General features: G+C 41.9%; 1 protein-coding gene across 2 annotated transcripts in view; it reads left to right on the forward strand.

Moving 5' to 3' along the window:
• Window positions 1-15,392, forward strand: part of LOC147666743 (metalloreductase STEAP4-like) — a 262,209-nt gene that overhangs the window by 238,583 nt on the left and 8,234 nt on the right. For both annotated transcript variants that reach the window (XM_086948911.1, XM_086948910.1), the window contains exon 4: window positions 429-593. In XM_086948911.1, coding sequence (XP_086805037.1) covers window positions 429-593 — 165 coding nt within the window. The remainder of the gene's footprint in view (window positions 1-428; window positions 594-15,392) is intronic.

The raw sequence follows: 15,392 nt of genomic DNA on the forward strand, positions 1-15,392 counted from the left end.
GCTAGCCATTAACAAGTCAAGAAGAATGTCTGCAGTGATATCACTGCATTGCTGCCTGTCTGCTCACAAAACACACGGCATGCCCCACACTGAGGCCTTCTTAAGTCTATTATACTGACCTAGTTGCAACGCACTGTTTTTGCATTCGCAAATAAACAATGTGTTTTCCTCTCAGTGCCTGGTAATCTATAACTGTTTATTTGCAAAACTGTGTTCAGACACCTTTTTCCGAGTTGCCATCTGTTGCATGGGTTAAAGGTTAACAGTGGTGTTTTTTAAAGTCATATTTGGATTTGTCTCTTCATTGCATTAATAACATAGATAACTCATTATTAAAACTCTGTATCCATTCACTATAGAGTGTCTGTTTATGTTCACTTTTATTTTTACTAAATACTGATCAGGAAGATTTATTTATCTTTGTATAGATCAAAGACAATGCGACCGCCCCTTTTGATCCAAACTATGCCTGGCGTTCAGATGCCTACCTAGCTCCGGGTATCCTTGGATTTTTTTTCTATGTTCTTTTGGGGATAACCTCCTTACCATCTGTGAGCAATATTGTCAACTGGAGGGAGTTTCGCTTCGTACAGGTAAGTGCAAAATATGTATTTGATTCAACACAATTCTTCAATTATATTTAAGATTAACTCATTGTTTTCAGAAACGGTTTACTTGAGGCGCATTAAATAATAAATATACATGCACCAGTAAGATATTTTTGTCACTCCATATACAATGATATTTCAAATTAAGGCAACAATAATTTCACCAGCAGTATGTTTAAATAAGCCTCTCTGCTAAAGATACATGAAAAATCAGTAGGCTTGATAAAATCCAAATGCACAGTGAAACTCCGGGATCACTTTTCTGCCTCCTGCCACCATAATGTGGTCAGGATCATTATTACCAAATTCCTCTGATGATACTTGCTCACTGTCTGTAGTTTTTGACCTGATATTTGAATTGCAAAGCAGTGAGTCAATAGAAACATGGATATATCAGGATCTTGAATACTGGCCAATAGGAAAGTAATATAGCCGCTGTGTCACTCTGTTTTTTCCTTTAATTTTTGGGGCTGTAATTTGAGCAATTATATATTAGTACCATTAATGTGATGCATTTCTATCATTAATCCTATTATGGCCTAATTATCTGCCTTTGAAGCATTGAAGAAACACTTCTGCATAGATAATACACAGCTGCTGGCTATTTACATGATTTCTCAGTCAGGCAGAGCCCATCCACACTACTGTGCACAATAAAAAAGCAGTACACAATGCCTCAATCCGATCTTTGCCGATTGACTCTCCAGCGTATGTGTTACAAATGTTATTATAAAAATCATATTTTTTAAAAGAAGTCTTGAACAACATCTGTTAGCTCCTATCCAGGAAGTATCTCTATTTATCCTATACCCTATACTCTAAACTACTGACAATCCTCCCCTGTATAAGAATTTTTTTCTGCATCTCTCTACTTACTGTGTCACTTTGAGATACACAATTTATTCAAGGTTCTGTCCCCATATATTTAGACATTTGGGGACCCATTATGATAATGGGTGGATCGCCTCCGCCCGTATGGCGGTGGCGATCTGCCCGCCAAAATCCTCTGCCCGCTTCTCATTTCCCCCGCCAAATTACCATGGGCGGGGGACCCCGGCGGATGGGAACATCTCGGCCAGTTTTGCCTACCGGGCAGAAAAGCAGTTTACATGGTGGCGTTGTCTGGTAGACATTGCCATCCATATTTGTATGCAGGCAGGGACCTGCCTTTCCTTGGCAGCAACTCCGCCATGGAAAGGCAAGCGGTTTTTGACATTGGGGGCCTGTAGCGGGCCCCCAGGGATTTAGGGGGGTGGGTGGTGCACATGGGGGTACCAGTTCCATGTACAACATGGCAGGCACCGCACGGTGCCTGCCATGTTGTGCATGGAAGTGCACTACATGCCTTCCTGGCATTGTGGCGGGTGGTGCTGAGTGCACAGCCCACCACAATGTCAGGAATGAAGGATGTGCCCGCCACAGTGGCGGGCGCATCCTAATGGCCTCCAAGGGACCCCTGCACGTATGGTGGTCAGTCCCATTTCGCAATAGGATGGCGGGCGGACAAAGCTCGCCCGCCATCCTAATGTGGCTGTCAAAACAAACCTGTAGACATAGCTGTACAAATGGTATTCCAACAAAATATTGTCTAAAAAATATTATGAGACACAAATATTGTGTCAAAATATTGTGATAACAAAAATATCGTGGGACAGAATATGGAAGGCTTTAATATGATTTTTTAATGTATTTGTAAATAGGATTGCTTTTTAATATTTAGCTGAGTTTTACGAGCTTTTGTGTTCTAATTTGGTATTATTTTAATGTTAAGCATGTTTAACCCCTTCCATGCTGCAGTCGGCCATTGGCCGAAGGCTGCACTACCTCTCCAGTGCTGCTGTTGGCCAATGGCCGACGCGGCCTCGACTGTTTTGCGGAAGTGCCGCACTGCCGCAAAATCGCGGCAGCATGGCAGGGGTTAATAATGTATTTGTATTACTTATTTTTATTTGGTAAGACATTTACATTTATTATTGTATTTTAGGTGTTTAGGAGTGTGTTGATAGTTATGTAGGGGGATGTATTAAAAATATGTTTTTAATTTAGTACACATTTTTTATTCATTGTAATTTCCTAATTCAGTAATGATGTAAAAAATACTTACTGCATAGTATTGTAGAGGTGCGTTATCAATTTACTTGGGGAAGGGGTAGTGAGAATATGTTTTAGCACCTGGAGGGCCGGGGACGAAGCAGGAAACATGTCATATAGTGCACGGCATATGGCCTGCAGTTGGCAGTATAATAGGGTATCAAGGAGCGTGGGGAGTGGGGACATTGCGGTCTGTAGTGGTGTGACGAACTGTATATCTGGGTATAGGTCTGAGAACTGTTTAATCTTGTGTTTATGTGCATGCATAATGGCTCCTCTAACCAGAAGCAGCAGCAACTGGGGGTTATTAGCTAATGGAAGAGAAGAGGCATAGAGGTATACCATCTTTGCACTTTTCCTCAAAGCATGCCCAGCAGATAGATTAAACAGTGTTAGTCTCCTTCCAGGGAATTCTGAAAGGCTGATAGAGCGTCATCAATAATATGTATGGGGAGAGTCTGTCTCGAAGGCCATTTGTGGTTGGAAAGGAGTTGGGTATACCCAGAAGGGTAGACACTGGGCTTGGGCGCAGTAAGCATACAATATTAAGTCTGGTGCTCCCATTCCACCTTGTGCAAGTGGGAGCGTGAGGAGTTCTCAGGTGACCCTTGGTTGTTTACCCACCCATAGTAAAGTGACCACTAGGTAGAAAACTTCTGAAGAAGTGAGTTGTGAGCGAAAAGGGGAAGTTGATGAAAAGGTAAGGAATCGGTGAAGAATAATCATTTTTTCGGTCACAATTCGGCCAGCTAGGGATAGGGGTAGTTTAGACCATATTTTTTGTCCTCCAGCCAGGTCATAGTTCCCTCGCTACAGCTACTCCGTGTCGCAACTGAGCCATTTGCCTATATCTAACTGGATCATCTGCCCTTTGCAAAAAGTACTCAGTTGGAAATTGTTTTGTATTGTCGGTAAGAAAAATTAATATGGATTTAGCCCAGTTAATTTGTATGCCTGAATAACTACCGAAGCGGATCATCTCCCTTGTCAGAGGATCCAAAATCTCCTCCAAATCAAAGGTGTATAGGGTAATCATCTGCGTACATTGTGGCTACCAACTCCTTGATGGTGAAAACAATGCTCGTTTGTGTGATGTTGCTGAAGCTTCACTGCCACTGGCTCCATCACAATGGCAAAGAGGAGTGGTGACAGCAGACACCCTTGCCTTGTGCCCCAGGTAACTGAAAGGGGATCAGAGATTAGCTCATTTTAGCACACCCATGCTGTGGGAAGAGTGTAGTGTAGTTGCACTTGCTTAATAATGCTGGGGCTATGGCCAAGCCTGACCAAAAGAGGAAAGAGGTATGCCCATTCTAAGGAATCGAACGCCTTGGTGTCATCGAGTAGGGTAGTAGGGCAGATTTGAGGGTCAAGGTGTGCATCACTGCAAGATAGTGCAGAGGTTGTGAGATGTTGAATGGCCAAGAATAAAGCCAAACTGATCACACTATTATAGGTAGGAGAGGCAGCTAACTGTTTGCAAGGACCATGACATACATTTTATTGTCAACATTTAAAATGAAAAGAGTTGATATGAATCACTGAGGTTGACTGGTTGTCCTGGCTGAAGTGTAGTGATAACTACCTTACCCAATGAAGGTGGCAGGTGCCTGTGTTCAGGGAATCCTGGAACATAGCTAGAAGGTGTGGCGCTAATAGTGGGTGTTAGACCTGGAATTTCCAGTGGGTTTATCCCCTGACTTTTTGCTTCTTGGCCTCCTATGTTTGACCCTGTTTCTGTTGGTTTTAGGACTCTGGGCACATTACCACTGCTGATCATTGCTAAAGTGCATATGCTCTCCCTGTAAAGTGTGTTCATGGATTGGCGTTTCCATGAATGGCTTGTTTGACTTAATACCAAGTCCCTAGTACAGTGCACTGTGTGTGCCCATGGCCTGATTTTCAAATACTGCTAGTGGGTTCGCAGCACTGATTGTGCTACCCACACAAGCAGCCTTTGAAAGGGGTTTCGGGCCTGCCACTGCATGTGACATATGAGTCACCCCTAAGGTAGGCCCAAGGTACCCCTGTGGGCCAGGTCTAGTGTGTGTGAAAGGTAGGACATGTACTGTTGTGTGTGTGTGACATGTCCTGATAGTGAAATACAGTGTATTTCATTTTTCCCTATAGAAAGGATATCTCTACCACAGGATAGAATGAGAGTTTATTTATAACATCTTATAAGTATAACTTACCATTGGTACAAGGTGGAAAGGTGGAGTTTAGTTTAATGCATCTTTTAGTGATTTTTACATTGTGTTTTTGAAGATACTTTTAGAAAGTGAGTATTTTCTTGCTTAGCCATCCTGTGTGCGTCTGCTAGTTTGTGAATTGACTGTCTGGCTTTGGAGTTACAGGGGCTGGGATGTGCATTCTCTCAGACAGCCACTGTGAGGCTGAGGTGTATCTTGCCGTTCCTGACTGAGTCAGGGCTGGGCTGAATACACTTGGGCTTCATTTAGCGTAGGGGCAGGAAATTTCCTTGCACCTGAATGGGCATGGTCTGCCTTACACAATGTTGTCTCCATCCTGTCAGGAAACTGGACCAGGGAGGACAGAACTGGCTTGTAATGAGCACAGATGTCTCTTCCACAAGAAAACAGAGACATTGTTTAGTTCAAGTTTATTTCACGTTTATTCGGACCGTTGGTCCACAAACAATACATGTCGCTAAAAAATTCATTCAACAAGTTAAACAAAACAATTCATTAACAAACATAAAATCTCCTAAAACTTATTTGGTCTAAAAGCCCACAATTACCTGATCTAAAAATAGCTATTTGTTAAAACTTGTTAAAAAGATATAAAACTGCCCTTACTTTTTGCATATATTTCCCCATAGACACAGCAATATCTAAGTGGGCCATTTCTGTCATTAGTATCACAGCCTGGGTCCTAGTTTTAATCTCATATTTCATAAAAATTGGTTTTAAAAATGTAATACGTAAATCCAAAAAACTTCAGACAATCAAACATGATGTGCAGCACATCACATTTGGACCCCAAAGAGCAAATGCAGCTTCCCTCCTCATTGATCATAGCCCGCTTTACAGAGTTGTTCATATAACAAGGGTTTACCCCAATTCTTACCCTCAGAACCTCATTTCGTAATTTGCGGTCAGGTAACTTATCAGTGTAGGGGAAGCATTGACCATTATTCCATGCATCGATCATAAAACAGATCGAAGTTTTACTTGCAAGATAGATTTTGTCCTGTGCATGCGATACTTCCTTCCCCGTCGACCTAAGTAACTTTTTTTCAATATTAGCCACGGAGATAGTAGAGCATACATTAACGCTCATCTTCTTACATATCTTTGTTATTATCCCCCTGGTCTCTCTTGCCCATTTTAGTTCACTGTCCTGAATTTCATTTTTGCACCATTGTGATATTTTGGTAATTGCGCCTATTTCTAGGCGTTGCCAAAAGCGCAAAAGGGTCATACCAACTTGCGTACCCCATGAAGTCAGGCCTAGTTCCAGTCTTACTGCCTGAACCATTGCTTACCGGGGGGAGCATAAATAACTTTTTTAGGTTTTTACCTTCTTCCACATCCCAGTTTTCCTTACCACTTAGGAACAACAATTCAGCACCATACAAAAATTGCGGGGTTACAATAGCAGCGTAGGCTTTTAGCACTGGATTGTCGGTCATAGCACCATAGGCTTTATTAAACAATATCAGACCGCTAATAGAAGCAGAGGTTTTTAATTTAGATGACTCTAAGTGGGTATTCCATTTCAGATTCTGCTCGAACCATAACCCCAAGTATCTATACTCTGTTACTGATTCCACTTTTTCTGACCCAATCCAGCATGAGAACTCAGTTTTCCTCCGGCCAAAGCTCAATGTTTTGGTCTTGTCCATATTTATCACAAGTTTTTTCCTTAAGCAGTAGTCATTAAATACATTTAGTTTTCTTTGCAAGCCAACCTCGGTCTGGTCCATAATCACCAGATCGTCAGCATAGAGTAAACATGCTATCTGCGTGCCATTCAATTTCAGGCTTGCCCCAGTTGTATTCCCCAGCATTAATGGTAGGTCTGCTAGGAACAGGGAGAACAACAAGGGAGCTAATACGCATCCCTGACGCAGACCATTTCCAATTTTATTTTCCCTGATAAACTGACATCAATGTCTAAGATTATCTGTGCCCAGTTTGTAGTATGGAGCATTTGTAGCAGCAGCAGTATATCATTAGGAATTCCCTGACTAATTAGGGCCTCCCACAGCAGCTCCTGGTCGACTAGATCAAAAGCTGCACGGAAGTCAACAAAACAACAGAATAACCTACCCGAGATTCCATTGACTTCCGTGCTATGGCCCAAAGAGCAAAACAATGATCAATTGTAGAATGGCCGGTTTTCAACCCACCCTGTTCCGAGGAATGATTTGGTTTTCCTCTGCCCAATATTTTAATAAGTTTAATATTACTTTTGCAAAGACTTTTTCCCCTATATCCAGGAGGTTTATCAGCCTATAGTTTTTTGGTAATTTGTGGCTGCCCTTTTTATGAATAGGACTTATAATTGCGCCTTTCCAACTTTCTGGAACAATTCATATGTCCAGGATTACCAGGAACATCTTTACAAAAACTCTGCCCACCATTCTGGACACGATTTAATTATCATTGCCAGGAGGTTATCTGGTCCTGCAGTGCGGGTGAGGTTCAAGCTAGCAATAATCTCAGTTATATATCTTGGGGTAAAGTAGTCCTTTATATTGTCCCCCACCCGTGACCAAACTAAGGTGCCTGGTATTGATTGTGTCGGCCATCTTCCATAAATTTCTTCCAGATAGCCTACCCAGACATCTTCAGGGACCATACAGGCCAAGGAACCAGGGGGCATATTACCAACAACTAGCGATAATTTTTGTCTCTAACTTGTTTAGAGACAAAAATTATCGCCGCACATCGGCGATTTTTATCGCAGATAAACCTTGCTATTAACAAGGTTTATCGCAAATGCGATAAAAAACGGCCGGAATGCATGAATATCGCTGAAAAGTCCGCGATATTCATGCATCATCGAGCAAATGCTCTTAGCCATGTTATCCACCTCCCATTGGATAACATGGCTAAGAACTGCTCAGGGCAGGTGTTAGCTTTTGGAGATATTCCCGCTTAGCGCGAATATCTCCAAAAGTTGGTAATAGGAGATAGCGATGTTAGCGACTGTTTTCAGTCTCTAACATCTTGGCACGCCCACTTTGCATCTCATTAGTGATAAATATCACTGACATGCAAAGTGGGGCCCAAGATGGTCGCTATCTCCTACTAGCTGTCGCTAACTGGTGTTAGCGACAGCTTGGTAATAGGGAGATAATTTTATCTCCGCTTTCTTGGCTTTTAAAGCCAAAAAAGCGGAGATAAACCCCCTTGATAATATGCCCCCAGATTTCCCCCCCGCCACACTCTCTTGGACTAATTTCCAGAACCCTCTTGCATCCTTGGATTCAATCACCTCCAACATATTTGCCCAGCATTTCTCTTCATACCTTCTTTTTTTATTCCGAATTAATGTTTTATACTTTAACCTTAGTTGCTGAAGTGATTGGTATAGATCCACTTTGAACATGGCCCTTACTCTTCTCTCCTTCTGTCTTATCAGGGCCTTAGCTACCCTGCATTCTTCGTCAAACCAGGGTTTCCTATTTTTATTATCAAAATAGCTACCCAGTCCTGACTTTTTTTACTTGAATTCCTTCTTGAGGGAATCTGCCAGCTTACCTAAGGTTAGATCAAACCACAGAATTCCTGCATTAGGATAAATTCCTTCAGTTGGAATTGACTTTTGAATTAGCTTAAGCTTTTCTATCTGTTCATCTGATATGCAGGTTGTTAGTCATTTGGGGTAGTCCACATTGACCTGTAGAGCCCTATCTCTACTTTTACGTTTCGGTATGTGTATTTCTAACTTCAAAGGGAAGTGGTCACTACCTGTCATTTTCTCCACCTCAAAATTACTTATTTTATCAACCACCAGGCCTGACAAAATGCGTAGTCAATTGGGCAGAGTTGCTGGCCCCTCATAAAAGTCCTTCCAGCTCGTCGGTCTTGCTGAAATCTTCCATTTGCACATACCATGCCCAAGGACCCCATTAGCTGACTAAATGACTCATCCTGCTGTGAGAGTTGCCCCCTTGGAAAGAGTGCTATTTCAATATTATGGACTTCTAGCAATTCTTTGTGCCAACTGTCAACCTTTCTGGGATCTAATCTATGATTAAAATTACCTACTACTAGTATTAAATCCTTCTGATACTTAGCGCAAGTGGACTCCAGATATTCTTTCGTTTTACCCAGATTCTCCTTATATTCATGAGCCTTTCCCTTCTGTATATACACATTTATGATGCATATTCCCTCATATCGGGATCTACTTTCTGCAATAAGATTCTGCAACCTAGTGCCCACTCACTGAGTAATTTTAGCCTTTCGGCCCGTCTAACTATCTGTGTGGAGATTAGCGTTAATTGACCCCCTGATGGCCTCCCCAGTTTATTTTTCTTTGCTGCTTTAGAGTATTGGGCAAATCCTTCTGTAACTAAGAATTTAAGGGTATCGTCACACAGCCATGTCTCCTGGAGGCACACAATGTCGTTACTCTTTACAATTTTATCGAATTCTATCTGTGCCGAAATTTTCTTGTAATCATTTATGTTCCATGATAAGACTGAAAGGCTGTGTGACGGCCCATACTCCTAGTCGATTTCACTAAGAAATCCCTCCTCATCATACTCCCTAGATTCTGGGAATGCTAGGGCTTTATATCTATTTCTAGCAAATACACCTTCTCCATACCCTGCAGCTTCACAATTAGTTACAGTAATTGCAATATCCTCCTTATTATTCCAGTTCGAATTAATTAGCCTTATCTGCGGTACCCCTAGACCAGCATGGTGCGTCAGGAAATACTGTCCCTGTATTTCCTCCTTCCTTACCAGTCTGATCCCCTCATTTTGTAACTCATTTTTCGCTTTTTCCACCGCTTCTTTCACCCAAGCAGAATGAAAGAGGACCTCTTTGAGGTCCATTGTACCAATACTCCTAAGACTTGCACATTTTCCCATTATAGATAAAAGTGAGATCGATTTAATGGGTTTAGTTTTCTAGCTTTTTCCCCCCTTTGCCACCATTTTCGGGTTTTAGAAAAATCCATAGGTCATTAGTGCCTGTTTGCTTGGCCCCATATTTAACCCCCTTTGAGCTGGCTTCCCTTTTCAATGACATTTGATCTCTCATGTCAACTTCCATTGCGGCCCTGCTGCACTTTGGCATTCCTCGAGATCCTGATGGTTTACTTTTCATACTTTTCTCTTCTCTATCCTCTAACTCCCTTATTGTAGGAGCCAATCCACTTTTCTTAGGCATTGGTTTTACCAATCTTTTCCATTGTTCCTCCTGTTCCATTTGTGGCTTTACTTTATTCACCTCTGATCTTTGAATTTTTTCCCCCTTTTTACCTCCTACTTTCATCATTTCTCCTTTCCCTCTTCTCAAGTTCCGGTAGGGTTTTTTACTAGGCAACTTTTTGTACGGGTAGCCTCCCTTCTCAGGAATCTACGGTATGATATCTTGTTTCCACCCATTTTTCACAATCATTGGCTGCCGGGATATATATACTGAGGGTTCCTCTTTCAATACGTTTGGGGCCCCTAACACAGCTTCCTCCACCTCATTACTACCTTCCCCCACCTGGCTTCCACCTATTGGCCTAACCAGAGCCGGCATTAAACCTCTAATTTGGGTCAACTCACCCAAGATTGCTTTAAACTGGTCCCCCTGGATTTTTAGGAGATCGTTATTTACTATGGAAACCTCTAGCAAACCTTGCAGGGTTTTTTGGAGGATCCACATAACCTCAAGCATAGAGGTACTCAAGGCTCCTGTAACCTCAAGGCCATGCAGTGGTGATTGCACAAGTGTATTTCCTAGATGTTCATTTCCTAGAGCAAAAGAGCAGTTCACACCCACATTTTCCTTAGGTTGCTTCATAGTTCCATTTTGATCATTTAAACTTAGTCCATTACTGTATAAGGATGTGTCTCTCCCTTCGTCCTCTAATTCCCCTTCAAGTGACCGTTGGAATAATCTAGGCGAAGAAGACAAACGTGGGTTCAGCTGTATCCCATATAAATTAAGGGTGGAATGATTCAAGGAGGTTAAGACATTTTCGCTCCTGGCCTCAGAGTTTAAGTCAATATTTATGACAGTACTTGGCTCCTTACTAATTACATCCTTTCCCTTAAAGTGTTTTCCAGAAAGGCTTTAATTGGATTTGATACTGATGAATCATTGCTTGTTCCCTTTAGCTTCACAGATGTAGATGTAGGTGTCAGTAACAAGGAGTGGGTATCTCTTAGGGCTTGTTTCTTTTTCCTTGTTGGCTCACTCAGCACTGCTTTCGGATTGCCTGTCTCACTGTCATTGTCATCCCCGGACTCCGAAGGGTTCTTCTCTGTCTTTTTCCCTGTTTTTAAGTTTTTGCGGGCTTTTGTTTTAGCCGGTGCCATTTTTATCAGATTCTAATTTTACATTATCCTTCACCGAGCTCGGATTAGCAGGGATAAGGCCTGGGTTAATGGTATTTTCCGCCACTCCCCCAGTTACGGGGGAGAGCAACTCCTCCTCAACAGGCTTGGCTTATTGTAATGGAAACCAAACTTACAAATTTTCCACATTTAAATTACGAGTAGATATCGACAGACTACACCCCGCTTACCTCTGTTCCTCGGTCTGCCGTCACACACCATCAAAACCACATTGTAAAATCCAATGGTTTCACAAAACCTTGCTGTGTGGCCGTATCGGCGCCTGGGTACACAATTTTGCCAGGGCCCTCCTTCTGCTGGGCTACTGTTAACAGACTGCTTGGGTCCTCTGCACACCACACTACAGGTCAACAATCAGTTTTAGGTACCTTAGCTGTGTCTTTTCCTCCAGTGAGAAATTGAGTATAAATATTGGGGCCCAGTCCCCAGAAATGTATAATACTTCTGAACTAAAGAGGAACCTCTGCCAAGCAGAAGAGCTGGGAAAGCTGAAGGAGATGTACTGCCCCTTTGCTGTGTGCTGTCTGGGGTTTGCCTGCAGTGGCTGCTTCTGCCAATGACAGGAGAAAGACTTTGCTGTATGCAATGTATCCTGCTTGAAGAAGATCTCCAAGGGCTTGAAGTAGAGCTTGCCTCCTGTTCTGAAGTCTCAGGGACACAAAGTCTTCACCACCAGCTCCCCTGAACTCTCTTCCTGGTATTTCTGACCTGCTAAGAGGTGCTTGCTCCTGTGTTGGGCCTCTGGATGTTGTTCCTGCTGCTGGAAGCTGAGAAAAAGAGAAACGACTAAAGAAGCATGATGTGTCCGCACCCGTTTCTGATGCAACGCTGCTGTGCTGGAATTATTTCCTTGCATTGTTGCCGTGCCACTGATGAAACCGATGCAGTGCTTGCCTGCAGTTGGACAAATTGCTGCTCAGTGAGTTTTGTGCACCGATCTCTGAAGTTTGAGATCACCACACCGACTTCGATGCAGGCCCTGCGGTTCAACTGCAAGTACCGACACATCAGGGGGACGGTAGCTGGAGAGGTCAATGCAACGCTGCTGCCACCTCCATATCAGAGGCCAACGCCTCCCTAATCCCCACACATCGCACAGGGCACCTGATCTAAAGCAACGTTAAGCTGCAGAAAGAAACCGACTCATCACCTCCTGCACAGTAAGAAACCGATGCATCACCTCCTCTTCAGTAAGGAACCAATGCATTACCTTCCCTAGAGCAAGGAACCGATGCCTCACCTTCCCTGGGTGTAAGGAACCGACACATCACCTTCCCTGCAGATGTTTTTGCTTATCATTTTGACACATCCAAGGTACTTTCTGTGGAAAGTGTTGCATCTATACTTTGCTATGGACAGAGTTGTTTTTACCTTTTAAATGTCACATCTTCCCTAACTGTATGTTGGAATTTTGTTGTTGTTTTCGTCATGTTTGGTTTAGATAAAGATTACCTATTTTTCTAAACTAGTGTGGTGTCCATTTGTAGTGTTTTCACTGTATTGCTGTATGTGTGCACAAATGCTTTGTACACCTCGGAGATAAGCTTTTCTGACTGTGGCAAGCTACCTAGGGGTGAGCAGGGGTTGTCTAAGGGTCCCTACTATGCCAAAGGTGCAAACCATTGCCAACTAGAGACCCCTATTTCTAATAGTGAGGCATACTCCTCTTAGCAGATGCCATGATGAGCCCATCGAAGCCAGACGACTTATCACCAGGAAGGCCTCTTATAACTTGCTCAATTTCCTCAGTGGTGATGGGGGGAGTCTAGTTAGACACAGTGTGCACATTCAAGCCAAAGCAATTGCATGGAATCAAAATAGTCGGTCAGTGCAGCCGGGCCAACAGTCAGAGTTGCAGAATGTAATAGAGCATCAAAGGATGTCATGACATCTAACAATTCTGTTGTGAAATAGATGAGTTTGGGCACAGAGTCTTGGAGCTCAGTAACATAAGTGGAGGTCCATGGAGCACATAGCAGAGTTGCACCTGTCTTGCTCCGGGGAGGGGGGGGGGGGGGGGGGTCACCCTCCCCATATCGTTTACCGTGTGATGGTATAAAAAGTGACTTTCATGAAGGGCTTCCTCCTGGTACTGTCGCTTATATTGATGTGGGAATAGTAAATCCAACCCATCAAAGTCCAAAACAAGTATAATAATATTTGTTTTTTTAAAGTTGTTTCAATAGATATATTTTTAGATAATTTGAAAAAGTGAATTGTAAATTATTTTATTTATTATTTCATTTAAAGTAGTATTTTGCTTATAATATTTTTCTAATATTATTGCATACATGTTAAATGTTTTATTATCCGGTGTTTATTATAATTAATGTATATTTCCTATTTGTATGTAAATCATATTTTGAAACTATCATGTTCATTATTTTTTGTAACTTTGTTAAAGTATATAGTTTTCGTTATACTGTGTTTGTATATTTTTTATGCATAAGTCTATTTTTTTAAATACACCATTATTTTTAAAGTTAATACATGCTTTAAAGTTAATATAGCGTGTTATAGTTAAAATACAATCTGCCACATGCATCAACAGAGGGAATTGCGATTCCTAAATAACGATTTTTAAGGAATCGCTATTTAGGAATCGCAAAAGCCTATGCATGTAGGAATTGCTATAAAAATAGCAATTCCTACACATTCCTTAATTGCTACTCGCAAATTGCTAGTCGCAATTAAGGAATACTGCCCCATTCCTTCCTATGGGCATCCAGGCCCAAAGGAATGAATTGGAGATTGCATGAGCAATTTGCGAGTACCAGTAGGTACTCGCAAATTGCTCATGCAATTTCAAGGGTACAAGGGTGTCAAAATGACACCCTGTTACACCCCTGAAATTGATCTATGCACATATGTTGCACACACACTTGCCCTAAGGACGTGTGTGCGCAACATGAAACTTTGAAAAATGCACAAAAGTGCATTTTTCAACGTTTTTACAAATTACCATGAAGTTCAAATTCATGGTAATTTGATACTCCTATTAGCGAAATCGCTAATTTTGTAACTTTCATGCATTGCAACTAAGGAATCTCAATTTGGGATTCCTTAAATGCAATCGCAATTTAAGGAATCGCAAGTTAGAGATTCCTTAAATTGCGATTTTTGCATTTGGGATAATGCATCCCAAATGCAAAAATACCGGTCGCAAAGGGGCAGATTCTGAAAATCTGCCCGTTTGTGACCGGTTTTTCCTTTGATGCATGCGCTTGCACATACCAATTATTTGATAATATTCTGGTTTTCAGTGTTTTATGGTCGATATATTTTGACTTTATATACAAAGTATATAAAGTAAATATTTGTGCTTTTGATATTTTTGGGTGATATTTTTGTTGTGGATATATTGTCATGGACATTTTTGTTATTTCATCGGACTACTATATAAATAAACACCCTCAGAGGCACAGCAATATTCTTTAAAGTAGGGCCAGTAATCATATTTTAAGTCTGATATCACCATATTCAGAAATATCCTTTGAGCCAGCTTGTTGCAGCCATTGGCGACCTTGTGCCATCCTCTTTCGCCCATTGGCTTGATTGAAGTTTTGTGCACATTTGGATTATACCAGTAGAGTACTGAGACATTATACATACATTTCTAGGGGGTGCTTGATCATAGATATGAGTCGGTTTCTGAGATACAACTTATTAGGCAGTCGCACCATGGCCAATGCAGGGGAGGGTGTTAAATGCAGATGCATTGAATGGTCTTGCTGACTGTAATATATCATTGACACCTCTGCACCTGGTGGTGCCTTTGCAGTCATGGTTGTCAAAACATTCATTGCAGGACTTTTTTCAGCCTTGGGAGGCAAGAAAGGCACATATGGTAAGGTATCCTCTTGATATTGGGAAGATGTGCATTTGTGGTTGGCAACAAACATAATGTGTATTTGTGAAGTGCATGTTCACCTACAAGAGTATCTTGGCACTGAATAACTGATGTTTATTGTTACCCAACTCAATAGTACGCACTTTATCGACCTCTGAAGGATGAAAGGCTGAGTGGGCCCACCAGGAATTAAACCTGTGACCATGAGGTCTAACACAGGCCCCTGCAGTAGATACATTAGTTCACTAGACCACCAGATAGGGCTAAAATGGCGAGTTAAAATTAA

Source organism: Lissotriton vulgaris, unplaced genomic scaffold (assembly GCF_964263255.1).
Source record: "Lissotriton vulgaris unplaced genomic scaffold, aLisVul1.2 SCAFFOLD_1321, whole genome shotgun sequence".
NCBI classification, from domain to species: domain Eukaryota; kingdom Metazoa; phylum Chordata; class Amphibia; order Caudata; family Salamandridae; genus Lissotriton; species Lissotriton vulgaris.